The sequence below is a fragment of the Podarcis vaucheri genome (assembly GCF_965113315.1).
Source record: "Podarcis vaucheri genome assembly, chromosome: 2".
Classification (NCBI taxonomy): Eukaryota; Metazoa; Chordata; class Lepidosauria; order Squamata; family Lacertidae; genus Podarcis; species Podarcis vaucheri.
Genome location: NC_138760.1, coordinates 133,436,615 through 133,451,859, shown reverse-complemented (window position 1 = coordinate 133,451,859; position 15,245 = coordinate 133,436,615). Strand labels below are relative to the sequence as shown.

The 15,245-nt window shown below is 46.8% G+C and overlaps 2 protein-coding genes across 5 annotated transcripts in view; both read left to right on the top strand.

Annotated features, from left to right (window-relative positions):
- The window catches only part of LOC309525805 (uncharacterized protein), a 138,125-nt gene extending 131,853 nt beyond the window's left edge, over positions 1–6,272 (top strand). For both annotated transcript variants that reach the window (XM_082211390.1, XM_082211391.1), the window contains one exon: positions 4,671–6,272. In XM_082211390.1, the coding sequence (XP_082067516.1) occupies positions 4,671–6,061 (1,391 nt within the window). In that variant the 3' untranslated portion in view covers positions 6,062–6,272. The remainder of the gene's footprint in view (positions 1–4,670) is intronic.
- The window catches only part of LOC309525796 (uncharacterized protein), a 123,857-nt gene that overhangs the window by 97,696 nt on the left and 10,916 nt on the right, over positions 1–15,245 (top strand). Inside the window, exon 2 of one of the 3 annotated variants that reach the window (XM_082211378.1) lies at positions 3,159–3,644. The exons of the other annotated variants lie outside the window; for them this stretch is intronic. The gene's annotated coding sequence lies outside the window, so the exon portion shown is untranslated. The remainder of the gene's footprint in view (positions 1–3,158; positions 3,645–15,245) is intronic. 3 annotated transcript variants of the gene reach the window in all.

The window sequence follows — 15,245 nt, the reverse complement described above, 5'->3', positions numbered from 1 at the left end:
AAACGGGCTCCCACAATATTAAAATCTGTTAAAATCTGGCCTGAAGGTGCTATTCACCAGCTGCAGGACTGTTTTGAGAGAACCAATTGGGATATTTTCGATAGTTCAGACCTGGAGGAGCACACGGCGGCAGTTCTGTGCTATATCAATCACTGCACAGACACTGTCACAGTAAATAAATCCATCCGGTTTTACCCCAATCAGAAACCCTGGATGAATAGAGAGGTCCAGTGCCTGTTGCGGGAAAGGAACAGGGCTTTCAGGTCGTGCGAGGTGCAGCTTTACAGTGTAGCAAGAGCTAACTTGAGGAGGGGTATTCGACGGGCAAAATTGGATTATAGGCTGAGGATTGAGGATAATTTAAGGAGCAACAACACAAGACAGATGTGGCAGGGGATTCAGCATATTACCAACTACAAACCTAACCTTGGTGCTGTCGACGGTGACCCCTTGCTGGCAGAGGAGCTTAACCTCTTCTTTGCTCGCTTCGAGAAGGAGCCACCTGAGACGCCGGTATTACAGCCACCAGCCCATAGGGGCCCCTCATTCACGGTAGAGGAACATGAGGTGAGACAGGTTTTGAGGATGGCGAATCCGAGGAAGGCGGCTGGACCTGATGGCATCACTGGAAAGGTGTTGAAGGGCTGTGCGGATCAGCTGGCGAGGGTCTTTACTAAGATCTTCAATAAGTCCTTACACCAGTCTATTGTCCCACCCTGCCTGAAGTCGTCAACTATTGTCCCTCTGCCTAAAAAATCCACAATCAGTAGTTTGAATGACTATAGACCAGTTGCACTGACTCCAATCATCATGAAGTGTTTTGAGAAACTGGTGCGCCGTCACATTATCTCCTGTCTTCCATCAACTTTTGACAACTACCAGTTTGCATACAGAGCAAATAGATCCACAGAAGACGCCATCAATACCACTCTCCATGCTGCTCTGTCCCATCTGGAGCAGCCGGGGAGTTATGTGAGGCTGCTGTTTGTGGATTTTAGCTCTGCTTTTAACACTATCCTCCCCCATAGACTGGTGTCCAAGCTAGAGGCGATTGGACTCTCCAACTCCACCTGTCTCTGGGTTTTGGATTTTTTGTCAGAACGTTCCCAGAGGGTTAGAGTAGGGTCACACATGTCCACAGCCCTTAGCCTTAACACCGGCTCACCACAGGGTTGTGTGTTGAGTCCCCTGCTCTACACTATCTATACGTATGACTGTACAGCCATCTATTCCAGCAACAAAATCATCAAGTTTGCTGATGACACTACGGTGGTAGGGCTCATTTCAGGAGGGGATGAGTCCGCCTATCGGGACGAGGTGGAGCGGCTCTGTGTTTGGTGTGGAGAGAACAATCTGGCTCTTAATACGGCTAAGACCAAGGAATTGGTGGTGGATTACAGGAAAAAAAAGGCAGACATTCAGCCCTTGTATATCAACGGGGAACGGGTGGAGAGGGTGGCGGAATTCAGGTTTTTGGGAGTAGCTATCGATCAGGGCATGACTTGGAGCGCACATACCACTGCTCTGGTGAAGAAGGCCCAGCAGAGAATTTATTTCCTCAGACTTTTAAAGAAGAACAATCTGAGTGAGAGACTGCTGGTGTCCTTCTACCGAGGCTCCATAGAGAGCATTCTTACATACTGTATTTGTGCTTGGTTCTCCAGTTGTACAGCTAGGGAGACGAAGGTGCTCCAGAAGGTCATAACCACAGCCCAAAGGATTATTGGTCATCCTCTCCCATCTTTGGAAGAACTGTACAGTTCTCGTTGTCTTAGGAAAGCAAATAACATCCTGCAGGATTCATCTCACCCGGGTCACAGTCTGTTTGCACTACTGCCTTCTGGCAGAAGATTTAGAAACATCAAGTCAAAGACAAATAGACTGAAAAACAGTTTCTATGCAAGAGCTGTGGCCCTTTTGAATGCTGTAACTCGTTAGTGTGACCTGGGAGTTTGATGGGTGTGGTGTGGGTGTGGCTGGTATGTGGTTTGTTTGGTTGTTGTTGTTGTCTTGCTTTTGTTGTTTTAAGGGATGGCATCCAATTTCGTTGCACTTTGTGCAATGTTGCACTTGTGTAATGACAATAAAGAATCTATCTATCTATCTATTACCTAGGCAGCCTGGCCATTCTTTTGTGATGGTAAATACTTTAGTTCCTGAATCCAGGTCACAGGCCCACCCTGTTCATCCCTCCTTAAGGCAGTATTTGTAAGCACAAAGACAATGGGAAGGCTTCCATTTGCCTCCCTTGCTGCAGAGGAATATTTGAGTATATTTCTGAGCACAATTCAAAGTGTCGGTGCTGACCTTTCAAGCCCTAAACGGCCTCAGTCCTGTATACCTGAAGGTACCCCTCCACTCCCATCGTTCAACCTGGACACAGATCCAGCGCCGAGGGCCTTCTGGCAGTTCCCTCATTGCAAAAAGTGAGGTTACAGGAAACCAGACAGAAGGCCTTCTGGGTAGTGGCGCTTGCCCTATGGAACGCCCTCCCATCAGATGTCAAGGAATTAAGCAGCTATCCCATTTTTAAAAGACATCTGAAGGCAGCCCTGTTTAGAGAAGTTCTTAATATTTAATGCTGTATTGTTTTTAACACTCGGTTGGGAGCCGCCCAGAGTGGCTGGGGAAACTCAGCCAGATGGGCAGGGTATAATTAATATTTATTATTATTATTATTATTATTATTATTATTATTATTAGTCTGTGGTGCTCAATGTTTAGGCATAGTAAATATTAGGATTTAATTAGAACTTGTGTGTTATAGCGGGGATATGTTATAAGATGGTCTCAGTGTATTTTAGAAAGGGAGTTATATAAAGGGTTTTTTGTGTTTCTTTGTAAATACTGTGTGTCAGACTGAGAATGTCATTAGGAAGGTCTAGGAAAGGGTCACCTGCTTCTGAACATCAGAAATGAGCATGGAAAGAGTTAATATCATTAACCTACCGGAATCGGCCCCCTCCCTTTGTAACAAGCAGCTGTAGGTCTTTTGGGATTTAATATCGGCTCATGAAAAGTTGGGCACACGACCCGGAAAGCTGCCTGGCTGCCTCCGTCTGAAGGCGGAGATATGCAGCACACGCCATAGTCGAATTCGGCTGGACTTGCCATGGGAACGCAGAAGGGGCAAGCAAGGAAGGGGGAGACGGCCAAAGAAACCTGCTCTCCCACCTTAGCAAAGCCCAAGTTCAAACACCAGCCCCTATTTAAAAGAGGCCCCCGTAATGACGACACTGGACTGCCCTTTACGGTTGCCGTAAGTTACTCTTCCAAGTCCCAAAAGCGTGCAGCAACTCCGGTCTATTTTGCAGGGCTGTTGTAACGGGGACCCCCTACGCCACCGCCTAGGGCAGCCCAAAGTGACGTATAACCAATCGTTGTTGTTGTTGTGTTCCACGGTGAGACTCCAAGGTCTTCTGTGTCATCTTTCCTGTGCAGTGGATGCTCAGGTTGTGAACGTGATCGGTGCGGGAGACACATTCACAACCTACAGCGCTGCGTCTGCGCATGTGTGGGTTGCGATTTGGTGATTCTGCACACGCACAAAGCGTGATTTAGTGGTTCTGCACATGTGTGAGCGCTGAAACCCGGAAATAACCCGCAACCCGAAAACGCACAACTCGAAGCATCTGTAACCCGAGGTATGACTATTTTGGAAGGCAGCGAGAAGGCTGTTCTCAGGGCCTGCTCCACCATGAGGGAAACTGAGGCAGCCCCCTCAGGCAGCAGATGCAGGGAGGGGACGGAGCTGAATCCCATTTGGCCTACCCTGATTTAACCCTCTATCCCAGGCATAGGCACCCTAAGGCCCATGGGCCGGAAGTTTGAAAAAACTTTAAAAAGTATAAGAACTCACATTAGGTAGTCAAAAAATAGTAATTGAAAGAAAATGCTTATAAAAAATAAGATAATTAACATTTAGCTCCTGTTACACATTATATCCACAAAAGTCAATAGAAAAAGCATAAAGAGATGATGTTCAAGATGTGCACTTTGGGAAATTATAAATCCTATTATTGTTATTGTTATTATTGTTATTGTTGTTGTTGTTGTTATTATTATTACATTCAGGTGGACACACCACTGATTTCATCTCCTTTCTTTTCTTTCCCACAATCAGTGTTATTCACCTTTAATACTCACCTTTTTCAGTGTCACACATATTTTTATCTTGTGATCTTTATATGAAGAGACGTATACAAATTTAATAAATAATTCCCAGTTATTCCCAAAATGGTCACTATGCACCTCCTGAGGCCAAAGGGAATGTGCAGGGGATGAATAAAGATCTAGAGGTCGAAGGGGACAAAATGTGGCCCAAGGGGTAGAGGATTATAGTGCAGCAGATGAAGAACTTCATAATGAACTTAGGACATTGATGAATCTTGGCCAGGTTCATGGAACATAGAGCAGCTCCCGTTCCTGTGAGAAACCACTTTTTATAAAACATAAACTCCACAGTTCAACCGTATTCTAAGATAATGCTGCTTCATTAGCAATAATTAAGGGTTATAAAAGGCTGATGATGCATGACCATTATTTTAAATTATTTCATTTGCCTTTCCTAAACATTTGGAACATATGGAGGACAGGAGAGATTCTACAAGACGTTAAAATAAGAGCAGGTGTTAATTGATGTGTGTAATATTCCTTTGTTTTCTTCCTAGAAAACAAAAAGGATTTTCTCCCCACCCCATTGAAAGAAGACAATGGAGAAAGCAGTCAGAATTCTGTTGAGCCATGTCCAATGGGAATAACAAAGAAACCATTTAAATACATGGAGTGTGAAAACAGAGAACATAAACAATTTGAAAGTATGGAGTGTGGAAGGAGCTTCACTGACAGTGGAAACCTTAGAAAACATCAGTGGTCTCACTCCGGGGAGAAACCATTTAAATGCATGGAGTGTGGAAAGAGCTTCACTACTAGCGGAAGCCTTAGAATTCATCTACGGACTCACACGGGGGAGAAACCATTTAATTGCATGGAGTGTGGAAAGAGCTTCACTACTAGCAAAAGCCTTAGAATTCATCTACGGACTCACACGGGGGAGAAACCATTTAAATGCATGGAGTGTGGAAAGAGCTTCAGTCAAAGTGGAGACCGTAGAGTTCATCAACGGACTCACACGGGGGAGAAACCACTTAAATGCATGGAATGTGGAAAGAGCTTCACTACTAGCGGAAGCCTTAGAATTCATCTACGGACTCACACGGGGGAGAAACCATTTAATTGTATGGAGTGTGGAAAGAGCTTGACTACTAGCAAAAGCCTTAGAATTCATCTACGGACTCACACGGGGGAGAAACCATTTAAATGTATGGAGTGTGGAAAGAGCTTCAGTCAAAGTGGAGACCTTAGAGTTCATCAACGGACTCACACGGGGGAGAAACCATTTAAATGCATGGAATGTGGAAAGAGCTTCACTACTAGCGGAAACCTTAGAATTCATCAACGGACTCACACAGGGGAGACACCATTTAAATGTATGGAGTGTGGAAAGAGCTACAGTCAGAGTGGAAACCTTAGAATTCATCTACGGACTCACACAGGGGAGAAATCATTTAATTTCATGGAGTGTGGAAAGAGCTTCACTACTAGCAGAAGCCTTAGAATTCATCTACGGACTCACATGGGGGAGAAACCATTTAATTGCATGGAGTGTGGAAAGAGCTTCACTACTAGCAAAAGCCTTAGAATTCATCTACGGACCCACACGGGGGAGAAACCATTTAAATGCATGGAGTGTGGAAAGAGCTTCAGTCAGAGTGGACACCTTAGAATTCATCAACGGACTCACACAGGGGAGAAACCATTTAAATGCATGGAGTGTGGAAAGAGCTTCAGTCAGAGTGGAGACCTTAGAATTCATCTACGGACTCACACGGGGGAGAAACCATTTAAATGCATGGAGTGTGGAAAAAGCTTCATTCAGAGTGGAGGCCTTAGAAGACATCAACGGACTCACACAGGCGAGAAACCATTTAAATGCATGGAGTGTGGAAAGATCTTCACCGACAGTGGAAGACTAACACTACATCAACTGGCTCACATTTAAATGCATGGAATGTGGAAAGAGCTTCTGTCAGAGTGGAGACCTTAGAAGACATCAACGGACGCACACAGGGGAGAAATCATTTAAATGTATGGAGTGTGGAAAGAGCTTCACTGATAGTGGACACCTTAGAAGACATCAACGGACTCACAGGGGAGAAACCATTTAAATGTATGGAGTGTGGAAAGAGGTTCAGTTGTAGTGGAAGTCTTACAAGGAGTCATTTTGGACTCACAGCTGTCCATGGAGGCACAGGTTAACTCTGTGTCCAGGGCAGCTGTCTACCAGCTCCATCTGGTACGCAGGCTAAGACCCTACCTGCCCGTGAACTGTCTCGCCAGAGTGGTGCATGCTCCAGTTATCTCACGCTTGGACTACTGCAATGCGCTCTACATGGGGCTACCTTTGAAGGTGACCCGGAAACTGCAATTAATCCAGAATGCGGCAGCTAGACTGGTGACTGGGAGTGGCTGCCGGGACCACATAACACCGGTTCTGAGAGATCTGCATTGGCTCCCAGTACGTTTCCAAGCACGATTCAAAGTGTTGTTGCTGACCTTTAAAGCCCTAAACGGCCTCGGTCCTGTATACCTGAAGGAGCGTCTCCACCCCCATCGTTCAGCCCGGACACTGATATCCAGCGCCGAGGGCCTTCTGGCGGTTCCCTCATTGCGAGAAGTGAGGCTACAGGGAACCAGGCAGAGGGCCTTCTCGGTAGTGGCGCCCACCCTGTGGAACGCCCTCCCATCAGATGTCAAAGAGATAAATAATTACCTGACATTCAGAAGACATCTTAAGGCAGCCCTGTTCAGGGAAGTTTTTAATATGTAACGCTGTACTGTTTTTAACACTGATTGGGAGCCGCCCAGAGTGGCTGGGGAAACAGCCAGATGGGCGGGGTATAAATAATAAATTATTATTATTATTATTATTATTATTATTATTATTACAAGCCATCAAAAGACTCCGAGGGGTAAGAGCTGTAATAGTGGAAACACCTTCAGGCCATCAATTAACTCAAAGAAGAGAAGGATTTAGACAGAAGGAGTGTTCATCCTGCTTTGGTTATTATGCAACACTTTTTAGAGTGTAGGACCTGTTTTTCTCTAAGTTGACAATTTCTTTCTTTATAGGTTTTATTTTGCTTAAACAGGTACATATAAATATAAGCAGCCAAAAATTACAAAGGAAAATTTCTTAAGAGTAATGAAAAAAAAGAACAAAAAGTACAAAAAGTATTGAAGTACATGACACAGAACATAAGCAACTATAGGAAAGGTAAAATAAAAGAAAAAAGAAAAAATGCAGGGGAAATGTGTGTGTGTCCTATGGGGCGAATACGGGCTTTTTTTTGCGCACCGACCCCTCTTGCTCTCCTGGCTTCGCGGACCTCTCCGCAAGCAGCAGGAGCGCTCCCGCTGCTTGCGGAGAGTTGCCGGCATGCCGAAGCCTGCGCACGCTGAGATCAGCGCGTCCAGGCTTTGCGGACCTCCCCGCAAGCAGCGGGAGCCAGCGCTGGGCTCCCACGGCTTGCAGAGAGCTGCCTGTTTGGGGGCTGGGGTCGGGGGAAGCTTGGGCCTCCCCCGACCCAGCCCCACGCCTGGGGGGGAAATAATTTCCCCCCCTTTATTCCCCCCCAAAAAACTAGGTGCGCCTATCTGTTCCTTACATTGCCAGAACTTGTTATTGTTTGATTTATTTATTTTTGCAAGTTTTACAGGGGTCAGGTACCACCTATAGTACATTTTCATAAGATTTTCCCTTATAAGGAGACAAGCCATGAATTTTATATTTTTAGTCCATAATTCGTTCCAAATATTGGGTTTGATCGTATGTCCCAGGTCCCTCTCCCATTTTACTGTAATTTCTTTGATATCTTCCTCCTTTTTTGCCAATTCAAAAGTAGTTTGTACATTTTAGAAAGTGTCTTTTGATTATTATATAAAATATCCTTCTCTAGATAGGATTTTTTTTGTCAAATCCTTTGGCTCTTTTATCCTTTTCAAGGGCAGCTTTTAATTGATAATACTCCAGCCAGGTTATTCCCTTCTGTTTCAATTTGCCTAGGTCCTTTATTTTTGGATCACTACTTGTTTCCTCTACTAAATCCTTATATGTTAGCCAATCGCTGTTCATATTCAGCCTGTGGACCGACATAGATTCCATTGGTGACAGCCACCATGGTGTTTTGGTTACTACTGATTTTTTACTCCTCTCCCATACTTCATATAATGCCCTTCTCACCATATGATTTAAAAATCCTTTGTGAGATTTAACCTTGTTATAGCCTATGTAGCCATGCCACCCGTACACAATATCCCATCCCTCCAGATCTAGGACTTCCGTGTTTTTAATTAATATCCATTCCTTAGTCCATGTCCAGCACACTGCCTCAAGGTACAGTTTAAGCTCAGGGACCGCGAAGCCTCCTTTTTCCTTCAACTCTGTTAGTAGCTTAAATTTTATTCGTGTTTTTTTCCCCTTGCCAAATAAACTTGGCAAGGTCTTTCTGCCAATCCTTAAAACACTTTATGCCTCTAATTATAGGTATTGTTTGGAACATAAAAATCATCTTTGGCAATACCATCATTTTAACTGTGGATATTCTCCCCCACAGGGACAAATTCAATTTTCCCCAAGTCTAATTCTTTTTTTATTTCCTTCCACTTCTTCTCATAAGTGTCCTTATATAAGTTTATATACTTTCGTTCACATCAATAACAGGAAATCAAGCTTAAACGCATGCAGCGTATGTGAGCTTGTGTTGTTTGCATGTAATGTTGTCTAGACATGTATTTAAATAATGAAGGTAACATTTCACAATAGTAAGTAGAATATAATATTTAATGTGAATCTGTAGTGAGGAGTGTAGCTTCTGAATGAGGAGTGAGCTGGTGTTGGTGTTTGGTGGAGGGAGCTGGAAATGTTTGTATCTGGGAATGGAGAGTTGCTCAAAGTGGAGCTGAGACTGGTGGTGTTGCTTTGGAAGCAGAGTTAGACTAATATTATAGGAACAGCAGCATAACTCCCATTGTTATAGTTGCAATAGTGGAACCATGAAGACACAGAAAGATTGAAAGCACCTACTTATATGCCGAAGGTAATCTTGAAACCCTGATCTATTCTTTTGATTTATAGATGCATTATGTCAGATATAATGTGTATAGATATATTTGGTGGCAGGAGAAATAAAAGGGGCATTCCCTGGCAGAACCAGGAAAGGCTCTGTTCCCAGTTGCACGTCTTGCATGAGGAGGGAAGGGGGCAGAGGGAAGAAGGGGCCGTACCAGAGCATCTCTAAGCAATGTTGGGAGAGGCACATGGTGACATAAGTGTGTGTAGAATGCTATCCCCAAAATGACGTAGGCGAGAAACAATATGGATGAGTATAATGTGGAAGGAGGTTCCGGTAGGTCCCAAACCCAGAGTGCTAAGGGTCAGCTTCCTGCAATTCCACCAGCTGCCCCAAGACAGGATCCCCCTCTGGGCCCTGAGGGTGGAAAGCCTCCTTGCACTTTTGCAACTGGACATGATCCGAGGGAGTCCTCCTGCCAGCAGAGCAATGCATACTATTGATGTAATTATCTTATTGTTGCTGTTGCCATCATGGACTGGCTGGATGCAGAGAAGGGGGGGGAGACCCTTCTTTTCGCTCTCCTAAATCTTCCACCATTCATGCTTCACTGGATTCCATGAGTTTTAGTTTTATTGGGGGGGGGCTTTTCTCTATCCTCCTTCTCCATTCTATCTGACATGTCCTTCCTTCCTCGTCTTCTCTCCAAACTGAAAGGTCCCAGATAATGAACTGTGCACAGTACTCCAAATGTGTTCACACCATAGATCTCCATAAATAATTTCCATTCCTCCTTAAGGAGCAGATATGGGTTTGTTATGTGTCACATGTCGGTTTACATTCCAGCACAGTATGCTGGGAACTTCCATTGTGCGTATAGCTTTTGCTTTTCTCTGTCTCTCTGAGAATACAAAGAGAGAGACGAAATGTTTCTTTGTCCTGATTTATGATTAATAAATCCGTAGTTGTAGTATGCTTCCACAAGCCTCACGCCTTCGCTCTGCTGATATAGTGTGCCCTGGCTTCGAAGCCTGGGTCGCTGATTTACAGCAGAGGCTGATGGTTCTTCGCAGCGGGACGGCTGGAAGGAGATGACCCACCTGGGGCTAGCCAGCTGGCCTTGCGACCCTCTGCATGCCAACAAGATCTGCACTACAACCATTAGGAGAGTGGCAGGTGTATTTTCAATCGGGTTCCCTAAATATCCCCAGCGTGAGATTTGCAGTTTCCCGAGCCAGTGCACACAGGGTCAACAATTTCCCAGAGTTACCTAACATGACCCCAAGGTCTCACTCCTGGTCCCTCACCTCCACCTCATCAGCCCAACGTTTAATCTTGTTGACCATGAATTGGAACCCTGCCAGAACCAATGGATGGTGCCAGCTTGGTTCTATGTCAAAGGAAAATGTAAAATGTCAAACATTAAGAACTTTCCTGAAGGCCTTCAGAGGTCTTCCAAAAGTTACTTTCTCTCTTTGACATCTGATGATGATGATAATAATAATTAATAAATTATTATGGGGGCGTGTGTTCCACAGAGAGGGCGCCACTACGAAGAAGGCCCTCTGCCTGGTTCCCTGTAATTATGAGGGAACTGCCAGAAGGCCCTCGGAAGTGGACCTCAGTGTCCGGGCTAAATGATGGGGGGATTTTCTTTTCCTTGTGTTAGATGGATGTTGAAACAAGGTGTGATTGACTAGGCCATGTCTAGATCACAGATTTATAACCAAGAGCCACAATTGCTTTGCATTCACAAACACTATGTGAAATATCACTAGTAAACAGAATAATTTAAACAAGGAAACCAACAACAGTATTAAAATTGCAGGGAGAGAGAAAAAAACTGGATTTGAAATGACCCAACCACAAGATGAAAAGTCTCCATACTAAATGAGGGAAGGGGGAGGCATTGGGGGGGGGCTTTTGAAGTCTCCCTGCTGGCAAGGGAATTGCAGAGCAAGGGCGCCTCTTTCTGTCTGGAATCCCTCACTGCCTCATCTCCAGCAGGAAGGGAGGATTTTCAGACTGGGACCCTTCACTCTTAGGGGGAGGTGCTGGGGCCTGGGCAGCTGGAGGGATGGACATCAGCCTGCAGAAATGCTCCCCCCTTCCTTTCACATGACTGTTGTGGTGTTGCTTGTGTGTGACAAGGCAACACTCAAGAACAGTTCCCACCAACCAACATTACATCATTCCTCCACTGCCCACAAGGGGGCGATCTTCCCTCTACACATGGTAGAATCCTAGAATTGCAGAGTTGGAAGGGACCACGAGGGTCATCTAGTCCAGCCCCCTGCAATGCAGGAATATTTTGCCCAACATGGGGCTGTGCTCTAAAAGGGAGAGTTTCAGTTCAAGCAGAGCCCAGAATAATTAGGGTTGCCATATTTCAAAAAGTAAAAACCAGGACAACCCCAAATTTGTAGAACTTTTTCTTTTTTAGACAAGGCCCCAGATAAACGCCAAAAAAGCCCATGAGTTTTCGACTGACTTGTCTTAAATTCAGGACAAAGTGCCATCTTTTGGAAATTCCGCCTTTGAAATCTTTTGCTAGTCTTTCTTTTGAATGGGGTGGGGGGGTTTCAATCTGGCCAGTCCCCACGCAAATGAATAAATGGAAACGTATCAAAAAGGGCAGCATTTGGAAACCACCTGGTTGCAAACCACTCTGGGTCCTTTGTGTTGTGACGTGGGGTTTGTGATTTCAGCTCTCTTGATATAACATGCTGGAGACAGTTCTCTAGTAACACTTCTTTATTAAAGCAACAAGACTAAAGACTGGGGAGAGGAAAGCTACATTTATAGGGACAGGGAACTAGCAAGAAAGGATACATTTTGGAGGGAACAATATCAGGCAATCACAGTCCTGCCTTTTGGAGGGAACCAATAAGACAGAGGATCCAAATACAGCAGCTTAAATGAACCAATAGTAGCTGTACCCTCTGGAACCAAAAGGAAGTTACTTTACCCTAATGCAAATACAGACAATAATAATACAGATATAAAATCCTTTGACTCAATACACAACACCTTGGCCTCCTGCTAGCAGAACTGCCTGAACTGCTGGCTCCGCACATGGGAGCAGAGTAGGACTTACTCCTGAGTAAGCAGGCATCGGATGGAAAATTGTGTATCAATAAGGCTTTTGGCCGTGAATTTATACCTACAGCTAAAACGGGAAAAGAGAGGAGGTTCTTTATGGAGGCCCCAAACTAGACCCCAAGCAGCTATTTAAGGGCAGTGAGGGAAGAATTATGAGTTGGGAAGTCAAAATATAGTCTATATAGTGAGAAGGTGGGGAGGGGTATAACTCAGAAGGGTGGTGGGAATGGGAGATTGGCAGATGGCTGAGATGAGCCTGTTGACGACTCTTAACAACTGCAATAGGTCTTACAGGAAAAGGCAAGGGGTGAGAAGGTGAGAGATGGTTTAGTCCTGTATAATGAGATAAGAATCCAATGTCTTGGTTCAGACCACCTTCTCACTATATAGAAGGATCTGGCAACTTCTGTTTCAGTGTATCTGAAGAAGTGTGCATGCACACGAAAGCGCATACCAAGAACTAACTTAGTTGGTCTTTAAGGTGCTACTGGAAGGAATTTTTTTATTTTGACTATGGCAGACCAACACGGCTACCTATCTGTAGTTGGGAAGTGACACTGGGAGGAAGGAAGAACAGTCCTGGAGGAAGAATTATACACAGCAAATGGGAAGAAATCAGACTTTTACATACTGTATGGGAAGCGGGCGGTGGTGAGGGGCTTTTTATACAGCCTTCTTTCTAGAGAAGCTCCAAAAGCAAGATATATGAGCAGAAATCAGGGCGAATGAGGGAAGAAACCCACTCACTAGGCAGGGATCCCGGGGAATCTGCCTCCTCCTCCTCGGCGCCTGAAACTGAGGCGAGGCTCAGATCCCGAAGGGCGGGAAGTTGGGAAAAGGCGGGAAAAGCCGTTGAGGGGAAGAAGCAGCGGGGGGAGGGGCTCCTCCTCTCTCCTCCCTCAGAGACACGACGGGGACCCTCTTGGGAGGGGGGGGCCGGAAAGGGGTCTCTCTCTCTCTCCCCCCCTCACAACCCCCTGGCACTCCTCTCATGGCGGAAGGGGAGCCCACCCTCTTCTCCCTGCCGGGCCAAGGGGGGTCTCTGGGCGCAGGAGAGCCTGGGGGGAGGAGGGGGGAGAGGAGAGGAAGCGCCCCTTTTCTCTCAGGCAGCCCCATGTCTCTTCCCACCCCCCCCCCCGAGGCTGGGTCCATCTCTGGGCTTCACAGAGGACCCCCCCCTGGGCTGGGGGGGGAGGAGGGACCCCCCTTTGGCTTCCCCGGCTCAGCCCCTCCCCCACTCTCCTGACCCACAGGGGGAGGGGCAGCCCTTCCCTCCTCCTCACTCAGCCTCTCCCCTCCCAACCTCCCTCTTTGCAGATTGACAACCCCCTCCTTCTCTCCCCGCAAACCCAGGTCACCCCCAGATATGATGCCCCCCCCGCAGCCATCTCGACCCCGGCTGTGGGGAGGAGGAAGGAGGGGGGCCAGGCCCCCATGGAGCCCCCGAGGCAGCGCCGTCCCGTCCTCTTCCCATCCCAACACAGGGAGGGGCTGCTCTGCGGACGTAGCTCTAGGGACGCGCGCGTCTGAAAAGGAGCCGGAAGTGTCGCTGCTGAATGCGCCGGAAGTTGCCAGCCGGAAAAGGAGGAGGAGGGGCGTCAGTGGAGAAAACCCCCCCCGCCCTTTCTATTGCCGACAAGGAAAGCGGACTAATCCGGAGCCAGGGAGGCGGAGGGCCAAGAGGTAAAGGGGGAGAGAAGGGGGGGAATAGAAGGGGGGATAAGGGGGGAGGACAAAGAGACCCCCCCAAGGAAAGCGCCCTCCCTGGGGCCCGTCGACAGGGGCCCCGATCCAGGCCCCGACCCAGGGGGGAAGGGGGGGGGACCCAAGACCTGCAAGATCTCCCGGGCAGCAGCAGCACCGCCAGACTCCCCTTTCTCTTTCCTGGGGGGCCGAGAGATGCTCAGCTGCCCTGGCGGGAAGGGGAAGGAGGACCCCAAGCAGGGCTGGGGGTGGGGCTGAGGCCCCCCATTCTCCCTGGGGTCGCCTGGCTGGGGAAAGGGAGAGAGGGAGTCCAGGGAAGGGTTAATGGAAGGGGGAGGAGCCTCGACGGAGACCCCTCCCCTTCCATCACCTCTTATTCCCCAGTCTCCCTGCTGGCAGTCCCAGATCATCATTGCCATACAGGATTGTCCTGAATACCACCATTTGGTAGCCAAGCCCAAACCCAAAAGTCCCGCTGAGATGATGATTGATAATATTGTCATTTATCCATTTTAGACCCCTAAGTAGTAGCGATTGCAAGGACATTGTGCTGCTCTCCTCTGTCCAGTTCCACCCCTATTTCACACCTTGTGGCTGATTTAAATGTTTAGCTGCTGATAACATGGCAACGTTTAGCAGGTGATATTGTGAGGTTTAGCTGGTAATAAACCACAAGTGATATTGTGAGGTTTGGTAATGATAACATTACAATCTTTATCTGCTAATAGCCCTGCAATACTTAGCAGGTGATATTGTGAGGTTTTGCTGCTACTAACATTACAGCTTTTAGCTGGTAAGTTATCGCAATGTTGAAAAGCAGGTGTTGCCTAGCCCTTGCACACATTGTGATTCGTAATATATTGCCAGCTCAGTATTAGGAAACAGCTTTCAGGATGTAAACTTCAAGCCAGTCTTGGGCAATATACCAATATATCGCTTGGCTCTAATTATGACCTATATTTCTGACCCAGTGTAGCATTGCTGATTTTACCAGTTTGTCCCCAGGAATCCCTGGGGTCGTGGGGCACCTGGCTGCGTCCCTTTTGGCTGGGGAAACGGAGAGAGGGAGTCCATGGAAGGGAGAAGAGCCTCGACAGAGACCCCTCCCCTTCCAGCACCCCTGACCCCCCCCCATCACCCAGCCTCCCTGCTGAGGGTGTTGGCTTTCCCAGATCATCTGCATTCACTAAGACTTATATCCATACTTTGAATTGTCCTGAATACCACCAATTATAGCCTAGCCCAAACCCAAAAGTCCTGCTAGGATGCATCTTGGCTTGCCTGCTGATGAAACTGAGTGTGTGAGGA